The 14532-nt window shown below is 38.8% G+C and overlaps 1 protein-coding gene across 8 annotated transcripts in view; it reads right to left on the bottom strand.

Moving 5' to 3' along the window:
* Positions 1 to 3503: 3503 nt before the first annotated feature.
* The window catches only part of POLQ (DNA polymerase theta), a 130003-nt gene continuing 118974 nt past the window's right edge, over positions 3504 to 14532 (bottom strand). For 6 of the 8 annotated variants that reach the window (XR_014824700.1, XR_014824699.1, XR_014824697.1 and 3 more), the window contains 3 exons: positions 7919 to 8072; positions 5422 to 5537; positions 3504 to 4505 (listed from right to left, as the gene is read on the bottom strand). Coding sequence is in view for 2 of the 8 variants with exons in the window: in XM_021070281.2 (XP_020925940.1) it covers positions 4392 to 4505; positions 5422 to 5537; positions 7919 to 8072 (384 nt within the window). In the remaining 6 variants the exon portion in view is untranslated. Of the gene's footprint in view, positions 4506 to 5421; positions 5538 to 7918; positions 8073 to 8128; positions 8290 to 14532 lie in introns of those variants that run through there. The other 2 variants (XR_014824698.1, XM_021070282.2) reach the window with 1 other exon arrangement.

The following is a 14532-nucleotide window of genomic DNA, read 5'->3' as shown; positions in this document are numbered from 1 at the left end:
ATAGATAGATAGATAGATAGATAGATAGATAGATAGATAGATAGATAGATAGATAGATAAAGGAAATTCCCCTGCAGCACAGCAGGTGAAAGATCCAGCATTCCTGCAGTGGATGCAGCATTCCCACAGGCTGTCGCTGTGGCTTGGATTCAGTCCCTGGCCTGGAAATGTCCACATGCAGTGGACATGGCCAAATCTTTAGCTACACTAGGCAAGAAAAAAGATACAGGACCCAAATCAACAAAACTATAAATGAAAGAAAAGACATTACAACTGATAACCACAGAAATACAAATTATCTTAAGAGGCTACTATGAATAACTATATTCCAAAGAACTGGACAACCCAGGAGAAATGGAAAAATTATTAGAAATATACAATCTACCAAGACTGAATAATGAAAAGAGAAAATCTGGACAGAGCAACTACTAGTAAGGATACTGACTCAGTAATTAAAAAAACCTCCCAACAAAAGCCTAAGACCAGATGGCTTCATCAGTGAATTTTACCAACATTTAGAGAAAAATGAATGCCAAGGCTTCTCAAAGTCTTCCAAAAAATCAGAGAAGGGAACACTCCTAAACTCATTTTATGAGGTCAGCATTACCATGATAGCAAAACTACAAAAGAACATTATAAGGGAATTCCCACTGTGGCTCAGCAGATTATGAACCCAACTAGTATCCACGAAGATGAGGGTTTGACCCCTGGACTTGCTCAGTGGGTTAAGGATCCAGCATTGCCATGAAATGCAGTGTAGGTCACAGACACGGGCTTGGATCCTGTGTTGCTATGGCTGTGGTGTAGGCTGGCAGTTGTAGCTCCGATTTGATCCCTAGCCTGGGAACTTCCATTTGCTGCAGGTTTGGCCCTAAAAAGAAAAAAAAAAAAAAAATCAGACAAGAAAATTTAGGCCAATATCAATGATAATATAGATACAAAAATCCTCAACATGGAGTTCCTGTGGTGGTGCAGCAGCAACAATTCTGACTACTATCCATGAGGACACAGGTTCGATCCCTGGCCTTGCTCAGTGGGTTAAGGATCTTGCGTTGCCGTGAGCTGTAATGTAGGTGTCAGAGGTGACTCAGATTCCAACTTGCTGTGGCTATGGTATAGGCCAGCAGCTCCAGCTCTCATTTGACCCCTAGCCTGGGAACCTCCATATGCTGTGGGTGTGGCTCTAAAAAAAAAAAAAAATCAACAAAATACTAGCAGACTCAATTCCAAGCACCTTAAAATGATTATACCCCATGATCAACTGGGATTCATGCCTAGAATAAAAGAATGATTCAACATATGCAAATCAATACATATGATACACCACATTAACACTATGAAGAATAAAAATCATAAGGTTATCTCAAGAGATGCACAAAGAGGATTTGACAAAATTCAACATCTGTTCATAATAAAAAACTTCATAAATTAGGTATAGAAGGCATGTTCTTCAACATAATAAAGGCCATATACAACAAGCCCACAGCTAACCCCAGACTCAAGGGTGAAAGACTGAAAGCTTTCCCTCCCAGATTTGGAATAAGACAAGGGTGCCCACTCTCAACCACTCCTGTTGAAGTAGTGCTGGAAGTCCTAGTACTGGAATTCAGGCAGGAAAAAGAAAGCAAAAGCATCCAACTTGGAAAGGAAGACGTAAAACTGTCTCTATCTGTAGATCACAGGATTTTATACATAGAAAATAGGGAAGTAATGTATAGCATAATGACTATAGTTAACACTACTGGACTGTATATTTGAAATTTTCTAAAAGAGTAAATCCTAAAAGTTGTCATCACAAGGAAAAAAACTTTTTGTTTTTCTTTTTTTTTTTTTTGGTATCGGAAATAAGACGATGGATGCTAACTAAACTTCCTGTGGAAGTCATTTCACAATATATGTAAATCAAGTCGATAGTTGTACAGCTTAAATTTATACAGTGCTGTATGTCAATTATATCTTGACAAAACTGAAAAATGAACAACAAATTATTAGGACAACTATCATATGATATCACTTATATGTGGAATCTAATAAAAATGATACAAAAGAACTTATTTATAAGACAGAAACAAACTCCGGGATTTCAAAACCAATCTTATGGGTACCATAGGTGAAACCACTGGGGGGAGGGAAGAATTGAGACGGTGGGAATAACATACACCCATTACTGTATAAAACAGATGATTAATAGAACCTATTGCATAGCACAGGAAAATTTACTCAATAGTTTGTAATAACCTATATGGAAAAAAAGAATGGATATATTTATATGTATGACTGATTCACTTTGCTGTACACCTAACACTAGTACACTGAGTTAACTATACTACAAAAAAATTAAGTTAAATACACAGACACACACACACAGTATTATCTTACAGTTCTGGAGGTCAGAAGTCCAATATGATTTTAGTGGGCTCAAATCAAGTGCTGGCAGGGCTTTGTCCCTTCTGGAAGCTGTGCATTCCCTTGCGTGTTCCACCTCTTAGAGGCACTCTGCATTCCTTGGCTCATGGGCCCTCCTTGTATCTTTGGAGAGAGCAGGGCAGTATCTTCAAATCTCAATCTCACTCTGTTTCCATCATCACATTCCCTCCTCTGACTCTGACCATCTGCCTTCCTCTCATAAAGACCCTGTGTTCATACTGGAAGCACCCAGATAATTGTCCCGTCTCAAGATCTCTAACTTAATCACATCAGGGATATTCCTTTTCGTCACGTGATACATATGTTCACAGGTTTGGGGGATTAGCATGTGAACATCTGGGGAAGGGAATTGTATTCTGACTACCACAATGTGCATCTGTTACTAACATAGTGATCTATGGACTGAAAAGCTTGCCAGTAAAGTTTGAACTTCATGCAATTACTCAGTTAATATACCATGGTAACTGAAATTTGCATTGTGTTGTGGGGCACTGGTGTTATTTAAGTAAACCGTGGTAACTGGAATTTGTGCATAACTGAATCATGCAAAGCAAGAAGTGCCTGTTTTAAGTCCAGCTGATAGGTCCAAAAGGATGAGAAAATGCACGTAACCACACATGCAGAGCCATGAGATGTAAGTGACCTATACATCTGCACTCATATTTGGAGAACACTCACTTAAATAGACTGAGGTTTCTCTTGTGCTGGATTCTCAAGGCCACCAGAATAGTATCAGCACTAGCTTTTCTGAGAAACCTGGTACAGGCGACTATGGGAAAAACTCAAGAACTAATGATATTACTTCCTCTTACGTCTGCCCCTCCCAAAATGTCTGAGTACCTTGTGTACTAATATCCAGCTACTAATGATGTATTACACTTTGTTTATAAAGCAAATGTCTTTTAAAATTCTGACGAATAAACATAAAAGAGCTCTTCTGATAACTGATTAAGAATATAATAAACACTTCCTATGTGCACAGACACTGTTGAGCAAATTACAAAATAAGTACACAGGGACACAGGCTTCTGATATGCATAGACCAAACACAGTTTTAAAAAACTGAACCACTGGCATAACGTTTCTCAAAAATTCATTTTATTAAAACAGCAAAAGGTCAGTTATTCACCTGTGACTGGGATTGTAAAGTACAATCTTTCAGCATGAGTATTCTCACCATGCCACAGAGAAAGAGGCACTGAGGGACTGATGAGGGGGTATTTTCCTTCTCTGGCAGTATTGTATTAAACTGCAAAGTAAACATCTGGTCTTACAGATCAGAATACCTTTTGAAAAGGTGTACCTTGTTTTATAATACCAAGTATTGGAAATACATTCATTGCATGAACTGCGGGAGGGAAAGGAAGAGAAAGAGCATTTCATGAAAATCCACTCCTAGAACATCCATACCAAGTCTTACCACTTAATGGAATTCTTAATTTACTAGTCATTGCTATTTAAAAAGACTACTTCGGTAGTCTTATGATGACACTGGATAAAAATCACAGACAATGCCTAACCCTGGTGGTTTATGTGAAAATAAATCCTCATTTGTCTCTGGCTCCTGTTGGGGTCTGTATCACAACTGTCTGAATCCTGTTGGGATGAAAATGCCCCTGAGGCAGCCATTTCATTTCCTTCATGCTCAACCCTGACAGATGAAGACTCAAAGTGCTAAGTGCATATTTCAAGCATGTGTTCTGAACCTGTTTAGAGCCATTAAACAATAAAAGGCAATATGTCATAGATACTCTGAGAGTGCATCTAATCATTCGACTTGGTATTTCATCTCAAACATGTTTTTACACTACAGAGAATAAACTCTGATGTACATTTTGAAACTCTCACTATAAAATTACTATCCTAAGCTCATCCAGACTTGAGGGTTTCTGTTTTCATGGAGTAGGTGAAAGGATAATCTCTAGTCTTTCCCTGAGATTGTACCTACACCAGCCTTCCCTACATCACACATCAAAGTCCTTCAAATCCCCCCAGCTGGCACCTATCTTCACTTTCACTTTCAGGTTCACAGAGAGTTTTACGGCACTTTCCATTTCATTCTTGACGATCTGAGCTACCTATTAAAAAAAAAAAAAAAGTTAACAAACACTGCCCAATCAAAGAATGTTTCCCAGCCCACCCAATGAGGTGATAAGCCAGACTGGAGCTCTTCACTGCATGGTGCTTAAAACTCAAAATCTGAAAAGAGCCAGGCATCCCGCACTAGTCTGCAGTGACAAGCAGGAGCTCTGCTAGGTTCACTAGAATGGTCAGAGCTCTGATATCCTCAGGGCAACGACACAAATTCTCATCTAACTTCTCCTGGAAAAAAAATATCCCTACATCAGGATTTTCTTTTAAAATGAGTTTAGGAGTTCCAATCGTGGCACGGTGGTTAATGAATCTGACTAGGAACCATGAGGTTGTGGGTTTAATCCCTGGTCTTGCTCAGTGGGTTAAGGATCCAGTGTTGCCGTGAGCTGTGGTGTAGGTCACAGACACAGCTTGGATCCCACGTTGCTGTGGCTCTGGAGTAGGCCAGTGGCTACGGCTCCGATTCGACCCCTAGCCTGGGAATCTCCATATGCCGTGAGAGCGGCCCTAAAAAAGGCAAAAAGACACATAAATAAATAAATAAATAAAATAAGTTTAAAGTTGATCACTCTTAGGGAGCTCCCACTGTGGCTCAGTATCCATGAGGATGCAAGATCGACCCCAGGCCTTGCTTGGTGAAGGGTTAAGTATCTGACATTGCCATGAGCTGTGGTGTAGGTCGAAGATGCAGCTCGGAACTTTCATATGCCGCAGATGCGGCCGTAAAAAGCAAAGAAAAAAAAAAATCTGAGCACTCTTAGCTCTTTCTTTCCCTTTAAAGATACAAGTTTTTTATAGCAATCCTGGGGCTAGGGAAGGATTCCAGAAATCTTATGCATCTTAGCCTGACCTACAGTGTCTTAGCTGTCTATAGAATGGACATAAACACTGCAAAAATACCTGAACAACATCCTCTTCTGCCACTTCATATAAGAGTTCATCATGGAGTTGAAGGATGAAGAAGGCTCCTCTGATTGGGCAAAACATTCCTTGCAATTTTCTCTTTGGTAAGAATCCTACATCATGAAAAAAGTAATAAAACTGATCAGCATGTCACTGTATCATAGGAAAAAATTTTTTCAAGAGAGATTTTGAGAAATTCTGGGAAATTTTAATTAAAAGATTAAAACATAAAATTTAGAACTATGAAGAAAATAACTACTTGCTGGTTGCTTCCTCTCAGAGGAAGTTGACAAAGAAGTCTGACAAAGAAGTCAGTAAATGAAATTTGAAGAACTCTGCTCCAAATTCTAGTCTAAGTCACTGCTCATAAACAACCAACATCTCTTTCCATGGAGTCACCACTACCAACTTTTCTGAGTAAAAAAACACCAGAATAGTAGGGGGCCTGATTTATGCTCCAGAAAAGGCAACTGCTATTGTCTTCAGGCAGTGTTTTATAAGACTGACATGCTCTGATGTCTTTTTCTGGCCAGAAGTGTCATCATGGTAAAATTGGTGATTCCCCAGTTGGACCATACACTCTAGACAAATATTTCTAAATCTAGGGTCCAAATGTGGACCTCAGAGAGTATATGAATCCCTTAAAGATATATGTAAGGGTCTATGTGTATACATTTTTCTGTGGAGATGATCTACACATTTCAGTAGATTCTCAAAAGAATCCATGCATCCAAAAATGGTTAAAAATGCTCCTGTATCTTAGAGCAGTCCTTCTTCTCTCCCATCCAGATTTCCTACTTATTCTTCAGGACAGCACAGATACCATCTCCCTCAATATCCAGTGCTTCCCTCAGAAAGAGTTCTTTAGCTGTTACTACCTGCAGCCCAAGTTTCCTAAGAGGTGGCTTTCACAGGGTAAGAGAACAAGGGTGATGAGGCATGGCAAGTCACTTCCATACCAGGGCTGCAAAGGCTGTGCATCTGTTTGCCAGTTGGCTAAAATCTGACCTGCCCATTGGGCCCCACTTATCTTACGTCATTGGCTGTCTGGATGTTCTAGCTCTTCTGCTTTCTGATCACCACACCTTTTTCTTCTTGATTTCCCTTGGCAACTTGGCTTCTGACCCAGGAGGCCATGCTCCTCCTGTTCCCTGTATGGTCTGCTTTCTCAGGCTCAGCTCCCTTTGACCCCACTGACCTACCACTGCCTTTAACTCAGCATGACACAATGAAGTTACATGTCCACATTGTCTTCCACTCAATCTACAGAGTGATACTATTTCTTCATTTTGACACTGAATCATGGTGCTGTAAAGTTATATAAATATTTCAGAGTCGAGTATCATATCTTCTTTTCATCAGTAGATTTAAAATTCAAACATAGATTGATAACATTTACTTCTAAATCCTCCAAAGCACATAATACAATGTTATTCCCCAAATAATTTTCACCATTCTCTTTCTACGAATATAAGAACATATGTGTGCATGTGTTCGTGGAAGGTCATGAACAGAAAAATCAGTATGTTCTTAAGGTGTCGTCTAAGGACCAAAGAGGATCTCTGAGATTCTTTCAAAGCAACTGCAAAGTCAAATTATTTTCATAATAACACCCAGTAGGGGAGTTCCTGTCCAGTGGTTAACGAACTCGACTAGCATCCATGAGGACAAGCCCTGGCCTGGCTCAGAGGGTTAAGGATCTGGAATTGCCATGAGCTGTGGTGCAGGTCTCAAATGCAGCTTGAATCTCAAGTTGCTGTGGCTGTGGTGTGGGCCTACAGCTGCATCTCCCATTCAATCCCCAGCCTGGGAACTTCCACATGCCGAGGGTGTAGCCCGAAAAAGACCAAAAAAAAAAAAAAAAAAAAAAAAGGAAAGAAAAAGAAACCCACACCCAGTAGTTATTTTCCATTTTCAGTCTCCTCTCACAAGAGAACAAGAAGCTGGTGGCCAAGTATCCTGGCTTTAGCATTGAAAGTCCAACATCCTGGGAAATGGATGGGACACTGGGACACTGATCATCCTACACTGTACAGAGGGTTTTCCAGAGAGAACAGAGGTGATACTGCAGCAAACTGTAGCAGCAGATAAGAAGACCCAACTGTCTTTTCTTAAGCCAGACATTAAAGAGATTTTTGGAAAAGTGAAATAAAGCCCCTCATCATGAATTTTCTTTGTTCTGAAAAAAATGTAGTTATTTTCATAAAAATGTTATTTACATTAATAGGTGGTGGGTTTATTATTTTCATATGTAAACATTAATAAGTGTCTTAAAAAATTCCCTGTTTTAATTTCTTACATGATAATTATCAGTAGATATAACTCACATAAACAAAAACTCTTTGGGGTCCTTAATAAGTCTAGAACATAAAGACAACATAAGTCCAAAATGTTTGAGAACCACTGAGAAATACTATATAAAACATCTTCCACTTTCTCTTCATATGTAATTAATCTCACCACCTTACAGTGAGAACCTCATTTATAAACAAACCTGCTCTGTCACTTTGGAGCATACCCTCCCGATGACCATGAGACTTGAAAGTTGAGTGGAAGGTCTCTAATTGCTTCTGAATATTAACTGTGGCTATTTTGACGATATCAGCCGCCGAACCTTGAACTGTTGTATTGATAGCCTGACGCTCAGCCTATGAAAAACAATAATAACAGGTGCTGCATTAGATATGCCAACACGGTTCCATACCTGCTTTTAGTGTCCACAGATTAGTGCTCACATCTGCAGCCAGACTGGAAATCTGAACTGACATGTGATCCAGGACATCAAATATTAGGCTGCATCTTAAGAATAATAAGTAGAATGATCCAGGGCTCTAGATTCTGGGTTGTTGTTCACATGAGGATAGACTAAAGAGAAGAAAGTCAAATTGCTTCAGTTCCGAAACTTTCAATACTTAGTTAGGAACCCCAAACTACATTAAACTTAAAATGAATTTAGTAGCTCAAAATTAATTATTCTTAAAAATATATTATCAATGTTCTAAACTCACTTTAAAGGATCTATTCCTCAAAATACAATTCCTCTTAATCTTAAATAGATTTAATTAGATTATCATTCTTTGTGACATGGGTTGGAAGGTTTCAAGTACATCCCCCATATCAGTGGCCTCTTAGTCCTCTGTAGAGTTTGGCTCCAGCAGGTAGGGAGCCCTCAGGTATGTATCAGAGCTTTTTATGAGTTGTTGGGACTAATCATTAACTGCTAGTGAAAATGTAGGTCCTAGACCCCTAAGGATTAAATTAGAACTTCCCTAAGACTATTGCTGCCATGAACTTGATAGGCAACCATAGATGCTAAAAGTCATCATCTTGGGGCAGTAAGAATAGAGATCCAGGTTAATATCCAAGGTGTAAAATACTGTGAATATCCCTCCTATTGTCCCAAAAGGGCTCAGAATATGGGAAGGAGGGACCTATGTAACTTGAGAGGAGTTATCTGGTTCCTTATCATCTGGGCTACAGCCAGCTCTCAGTATATAAAATACCTGTTAAAGAAATACTTTTTTTTAAAAAAAACTAACTGTTGTTCTGTCAAATGCTAGTAAAACAATTCTAAACTCACTCAGCTGTCATTGTTCAAAGAGGGAATTTCAAAGTTATACTGGCCTCTTCCCTTCTCAAATTATATGCCTTTGTGTAATGGATTATGGTATTATTACTATTACTTGCAGCCTTTCCCTATGAATTTCCATAGTGCCCATCCATTACCATATAATTCAAACTGTTTTTCATTCTCAAAGAATGGCGTTAACTTGTTTTGGCCAATGAAACGTGAGTTGACATACACATCTAAGAAAGGTTTTTTTGAGGTTCCCAGGATAGGGGTCAAATTGGAGCTGTAGCTTCCAGCCTACACCACAGCTACAGTAATGCAGGATCTAATCCGAGTCTGCAACCTACACCACAGCTCACGGCAATGCCAGATCTTTAACCCACTAAGTGAGGCCAGGGACTGAACCTGCATCTTCATGGATGCTAGTCAGATTCGTTAACCACTAAGCCACAACAGGAATTCTCATCTAAGAAGTTTTAAAAGCTATCTAACGCTGTCACAAAAAAAGGGCTTATACCAGATAAGGACTCTTCTTCATTCTGAATTTCAGCATGAGAAAATATGGAGCAGAGCCATAGTCAACCCAGAGCCAAACTATGACATGCATTAAAAATAAAGCTTCAAGGGGAGTTCCTGTTGTGGCGCAGTGGTTAATGAATCTGATCAGGAACCATGAGGTTGGGGGTTCAGTCCCTGCCCTTGCTCAGTGGGTTAACGATCCGGCGTTGCCGTGAGCTGTGGTGTGGGTTGCAGACGCGGCTTGGATCCCGCGTTGCTGTGGCTCTGGTGTAGGCCGGCGGCTACAGCTCCGATTAGACCCCTAGCCTGGGAACCTCCATATGCCACGGCAGCAGCCCAAGAAATAGCAAAAAAGCCAAAAATAAATAAATAAATAAATAAAGCTTCTTGGAGTTCCCACTGTGGCTCAGCAGAAACAAACCCAACTAATATCCATGAGGATGTGGGTTCTATCCCTGGCCTCACTCAGTGGGTTAAAGAATCTGGCATTGCTGTGAGCTGCAGTTTAAGTCACAGGCTTGGCTCAGATCTGGCATTGCAGTGGCTGTGGCATAGGCTGGCAGCTGCAGCTGCAATTGGACCCCTACCCTGGGAACTTCCTTATGCCACAGGTACGGCCCTAAAAACAGACAAAAACCAAAAAACAAAACCCAAAGACCTAAACAAATAGACATACATAACATATTTATAAATATGCCCATTAATCGCATATTGATCTATGAACTCAATGTAACTGCAATTACAAAATCCCAACAAGATTTTGTGTGGAAATGCACAAGCTCCTTCTATAATTTATGTGGAAATGCAGAGAACCAAAAACAGGCAAATATTCTTGGAGGGAAAAACACAAATTGAGAAAACTTACTTTACCATATATCAAAACATCTTATAAAGTAGCTGCATAACTAGGGCAGTATGCCACTGCTTAAAGTAGGAGCAAATACAAGAGGCCAAAGCAATGTGTCCACAAACAGATACATCTATATTTGTAAATTTAATTTGGGGCAAAGCAGTGGTGGGGAAAGTTTAGTCTTTTCAAGAAACAGTTTGGACAATTGTATATACATGGGGATAAGGGATGGGGACCTTAACCCTGAATTTCTCAAAAAGTATAAACATGAATCCTAAGTTGATTGTAAATATAAACGTAAAAGTCAAAACTAAAAACTTCTAGAGAATATGTTCTTGACATTGGGGTAGAAAAGCTTTCTTAAACAGACTAAGGAAAGCACTACAGTAATACAAAAGAATGATAAATCCATGTAAGCAAAGGACTCATATCTGGAATATATAAAGGAATCTCATATATCAAAGGACAAACCAACTCAAAAACAAAAACTTAAGACTTAAAAAACAGATGCTTCACAAAAGAATACATCTAAACAGTCAGAAGGACACTATTTAATGATTAAGGGATCCATTCAAGAAGAAGATATTTCTATCGTCAACATATATGCCCCAAATACAGGAGCACCCAGATACATACAACAAATATTAACAGACATAAAGGGAGAAATTGATGGGAATACAATCATAGTAGGAGACTTTAATACCCTACTCACATCAATGGACAGATCCTCTAGACAGAAAACCAAACTTGCCTATGTAATTTTGAGTGAATCCAAAGCTAAACACAGAAGAATACACACATATGATGTATACAGAGGTCTAAAACACATAAAAAAAATCCCACAGGTTTATAGTTATAGTGGTTATTTCTGGGAAGGTAGTGGGTTATTAGGAAAAAACATGAGAGAAGCTCTGGGAGTGTTAACAATATTCTATTTTTTGGCTTGGGTGGTAGTTACATAGGTGTAGCTCTAAGACATTTTATTGAAATTTATATTTGTTTCTTCTGCTTTCTCTATGTATATTTTCAAAACAGTAAAAGTTGAAATTAGAAGTAAAACTAAACAAAAACCAAAAATAAATCTGATTATATTTACTCTATTCCTGATTCAGAGGGTTGGATTTTTTTCTTTTTTCTCAGCAACAACATAAAGAATCAGTTAGAATTTGACTCCTAAGGATCTGGTATGAAAAAGTCTTACTCTCACATTTTTAACTACAAAAATATTAGTTTTTTAAAAGTATATATTTCATTAACATTAATTACTCTATCCTCCATTTTTCATTATGTAAATCCCAAGAAACATAATCAATCCCTATTATATCAAACCCAGATTTCCCAGCCTGCCATTAAAAGCCATCCACTAGCTGATTCCATCTGACCAGTAAAAATTATCTACTCCTAGGGGATAACTTTATAGTACTATCAGACTGGCGTTTAGCCAGTCCTTACTCAAACTTTATTCACTTGTGACTGTCTTTTTCTCATGTCTTTAAATAGTCTTCAAGCATCTGTTCACGGGAACTTGCTGTATGGCACAGAAAACACTGCCCAGTATTCGGTGATAATCTACATGGGAGGAGAATCAGAGAGAGTGGATATATGTTCATATGTAGAACTGGGTCACTTTGTTCAACAGCAAAAATTATCACAGCCTTGCAGATTAACTACACTTTAGTAAAACTTAAGGAAAAAAAAAGAATCTGTTCAAGTCCGACCTTCTCAAGTATAAATAACCGAGTATACATGTTATTTTTATGTTTTTAGTTTGCTCTCTTATGGTACATTTTTTTTTTTATTTTCCCACTGTACAGCAAGGGGGTCAGGTTATCCTTACATGTATACATTACAATTACATTTTTCCCCACCCTTTGTTCTGTTGCAACATGAGTATCTAGACATAGTTCTCAATGCTATTCAGCAGGATCTCCTTGTAAATCTCCTTGTAAGTTGTGTCTGATAAGCCCAAGCTCCCGATCCCTCCCACTCCCTCCCCTTCCCATCAGGAAGCCACAAGTCTTTTCTCCAAGTCCATGATTCTCTTTTCTGAGGAGATGTTCATTTGTGCTGGATATTAGATTCCAGTTATAAGTGATATCACATGGTATCTGTCTTTGTCTTTCTGGCTCATTTCACTCAGGATGAGATTCTCTTGTTCCATCCATGTTGCTGCAAATGGCATGATGTCATCCTTTTTTTTATGGCTGAGTAGTATTCCATTGTGTATATATACCACTTCTTCTGAATCCAATCATCTGTCGATGGACATTTGGGTTGTTTCCATGTCCTGGCTATTGTGAATAGTGCTGCAATGAACATGCGGGTGCAAGTGTCTCTTTTAAGTAGAGTTTTGTCCGGATAGATGCCCAAGAGTGGGATTGCAGGGTCATATGGAAGTTCCATGTATAGATGTCTAAGGTATCTCCAAACTGTTCTCCATAGTGGCTGTACCAGTTTACATTCCCACCAGCAGTGCAGGAGGGTTCCCTTTTCTCCACAGCCCCTCCAGCACTTGTTATTTGTGGATTTATTAATGATGGCCATTCTGACTGGTGTGAGGTGGTATCTCATGGTAGTTTTGATTTGCATTTCTCTTATAATCAGCGATGTTGAGCATTTTTTCATGTGTTTGTTGGCCATCTGTATATCTTCCTTGGAGAACAGTCTATTCAGGTCTTCTGCCCATTTTTCCATTGATTGATTGGTTTTTTTGCTGTTGAGTTGTATAAGTTGCTTGTATATTCTAGAGATTAAGCCCTTGTCAGTTGCATCATTTGAAACTATTTTCTCCCATTCTGTAAGTTGTCTTTTTGTTTTCTTTTGGGTTTCCTTTGCTGTGCAAAAGCTTTTCAGTTTGATGAGGTCCCATGGGTTTATTTTTGCTCTAATTTCTATTGCTTTGGGAGACTGACCTGAGAAAATATTCATGATGTTGATGTCAGAGAGTGTTTTGCCTATGTTTTCTTCTAGGAGTTTGATGGTGTCCTGTCGTATATTTAAGTCTTTCAGCCATTTGGAGTTTATTTTTGTGCATGGTGTGAGGGTGTGTTCTAGTTTCATTGCTTTGCATGCAGCTGTCCAGGTTTCCCAGCAATGCTTGCTGAATAGACTTTCCTTTTCCCATTTGATGTTCCTGCCTCCCTTGTCAAAGATTAATTGACCATAGGTGTCAGGGTTTATTTCCGGATTCTCTATTCTGTTCCATTGGTCTGTCTGTCTGTTTTGATACCAGTACCACACTGTTTTGATGACTGTGGCTTTGTAGTATTTCTTGAAGTCTGGGAGAGTGATGCCTCCTGCTTGGTTTTTGTTTCTCAGGATTGCTTTGGCGATTCTGGGTCTTTTGTTGTTCCATATAAATGTTTGGATTGTTTGTTCTAGTTCTGTGAAAAATGTCCTGGGTAATTTGATAGGGATTGCATTGAATCTGTAGATTGCTTTGGGTAGGATGGCCATTTTTACAATATTGATTTTCCCAATCCAGGAACATGGACTCTCTTTCCATTTCTTTACATCTTCTTTGATTTCTTTGATTAAAGTTTTATAGTTCTCGGCATATAGGACCTTTACCTCCTTGGTCAGGTGTATTCTGAGGTATTTGATTTTGTGAGGTACAATTTTAAAAGGTATCGTATTTTTGTATTCCTTTTCTAATGTTTCATTGCTGGTATACAGAAATGCGACTGACTTCTGAATGTTAATCTTATATCCTGCTACTTTGCTGAATTTATTAATCAGTTCAAGGAGTTTTGGGGTTGAGTCCTTAGGGTTTTCTAGGTATAGTATCATGTCATCTGCATACAGTGACAGTTTGATCTCTTCTCTTCCTATATGGATGCCTTTTATTTCTCTTGTTTGTCTAATTGCTGAGGCCAGGACTTCCAAAACTATGTTGAAGAGCAGTGGTGAGAGTGGGCATCCCTGTCTTGTTCCAGATTTGAGTGAGAAGGCTTTCAGTTTTTCCCCATTGAGTATTATATTTGCTGTGGGTTTATCATAAATGGCTTTGATTATATTCAGGAATGTTCCCTCTATACCCACTTTAGCGAAGGTCTTGATCATGAATGGATGTTGAACTTTGTCAAATGCTTTTTCCGCGTCTATTGAGATGATCATATGATTTTTGACTTTTTTTTTGTTAATGTGGTGTATGATGCTGATTGATTTG

Source organism: Sus scrofa, chromosome 13 (genome assembly GCF_054392235.1).
Source record: "Sus scrofa isolate SSC_HxYL_T2T_F1_AM1 chromosome 13, Sscrofa_HxYL_maternal_Yorkshire_Landrace_v2.0, whole genome shotgun sequence".
NCBI lineage: Eukaryota > Metazoa > Chordata > Mammalia > Artiodactyla > Suidae > Sus > Sus scrofa.
The sequence above is the reverse complement of the archived record's forward strand: the minus strand, read 5'-3'. Positions and strand labels throughout refer to the sequence as shown.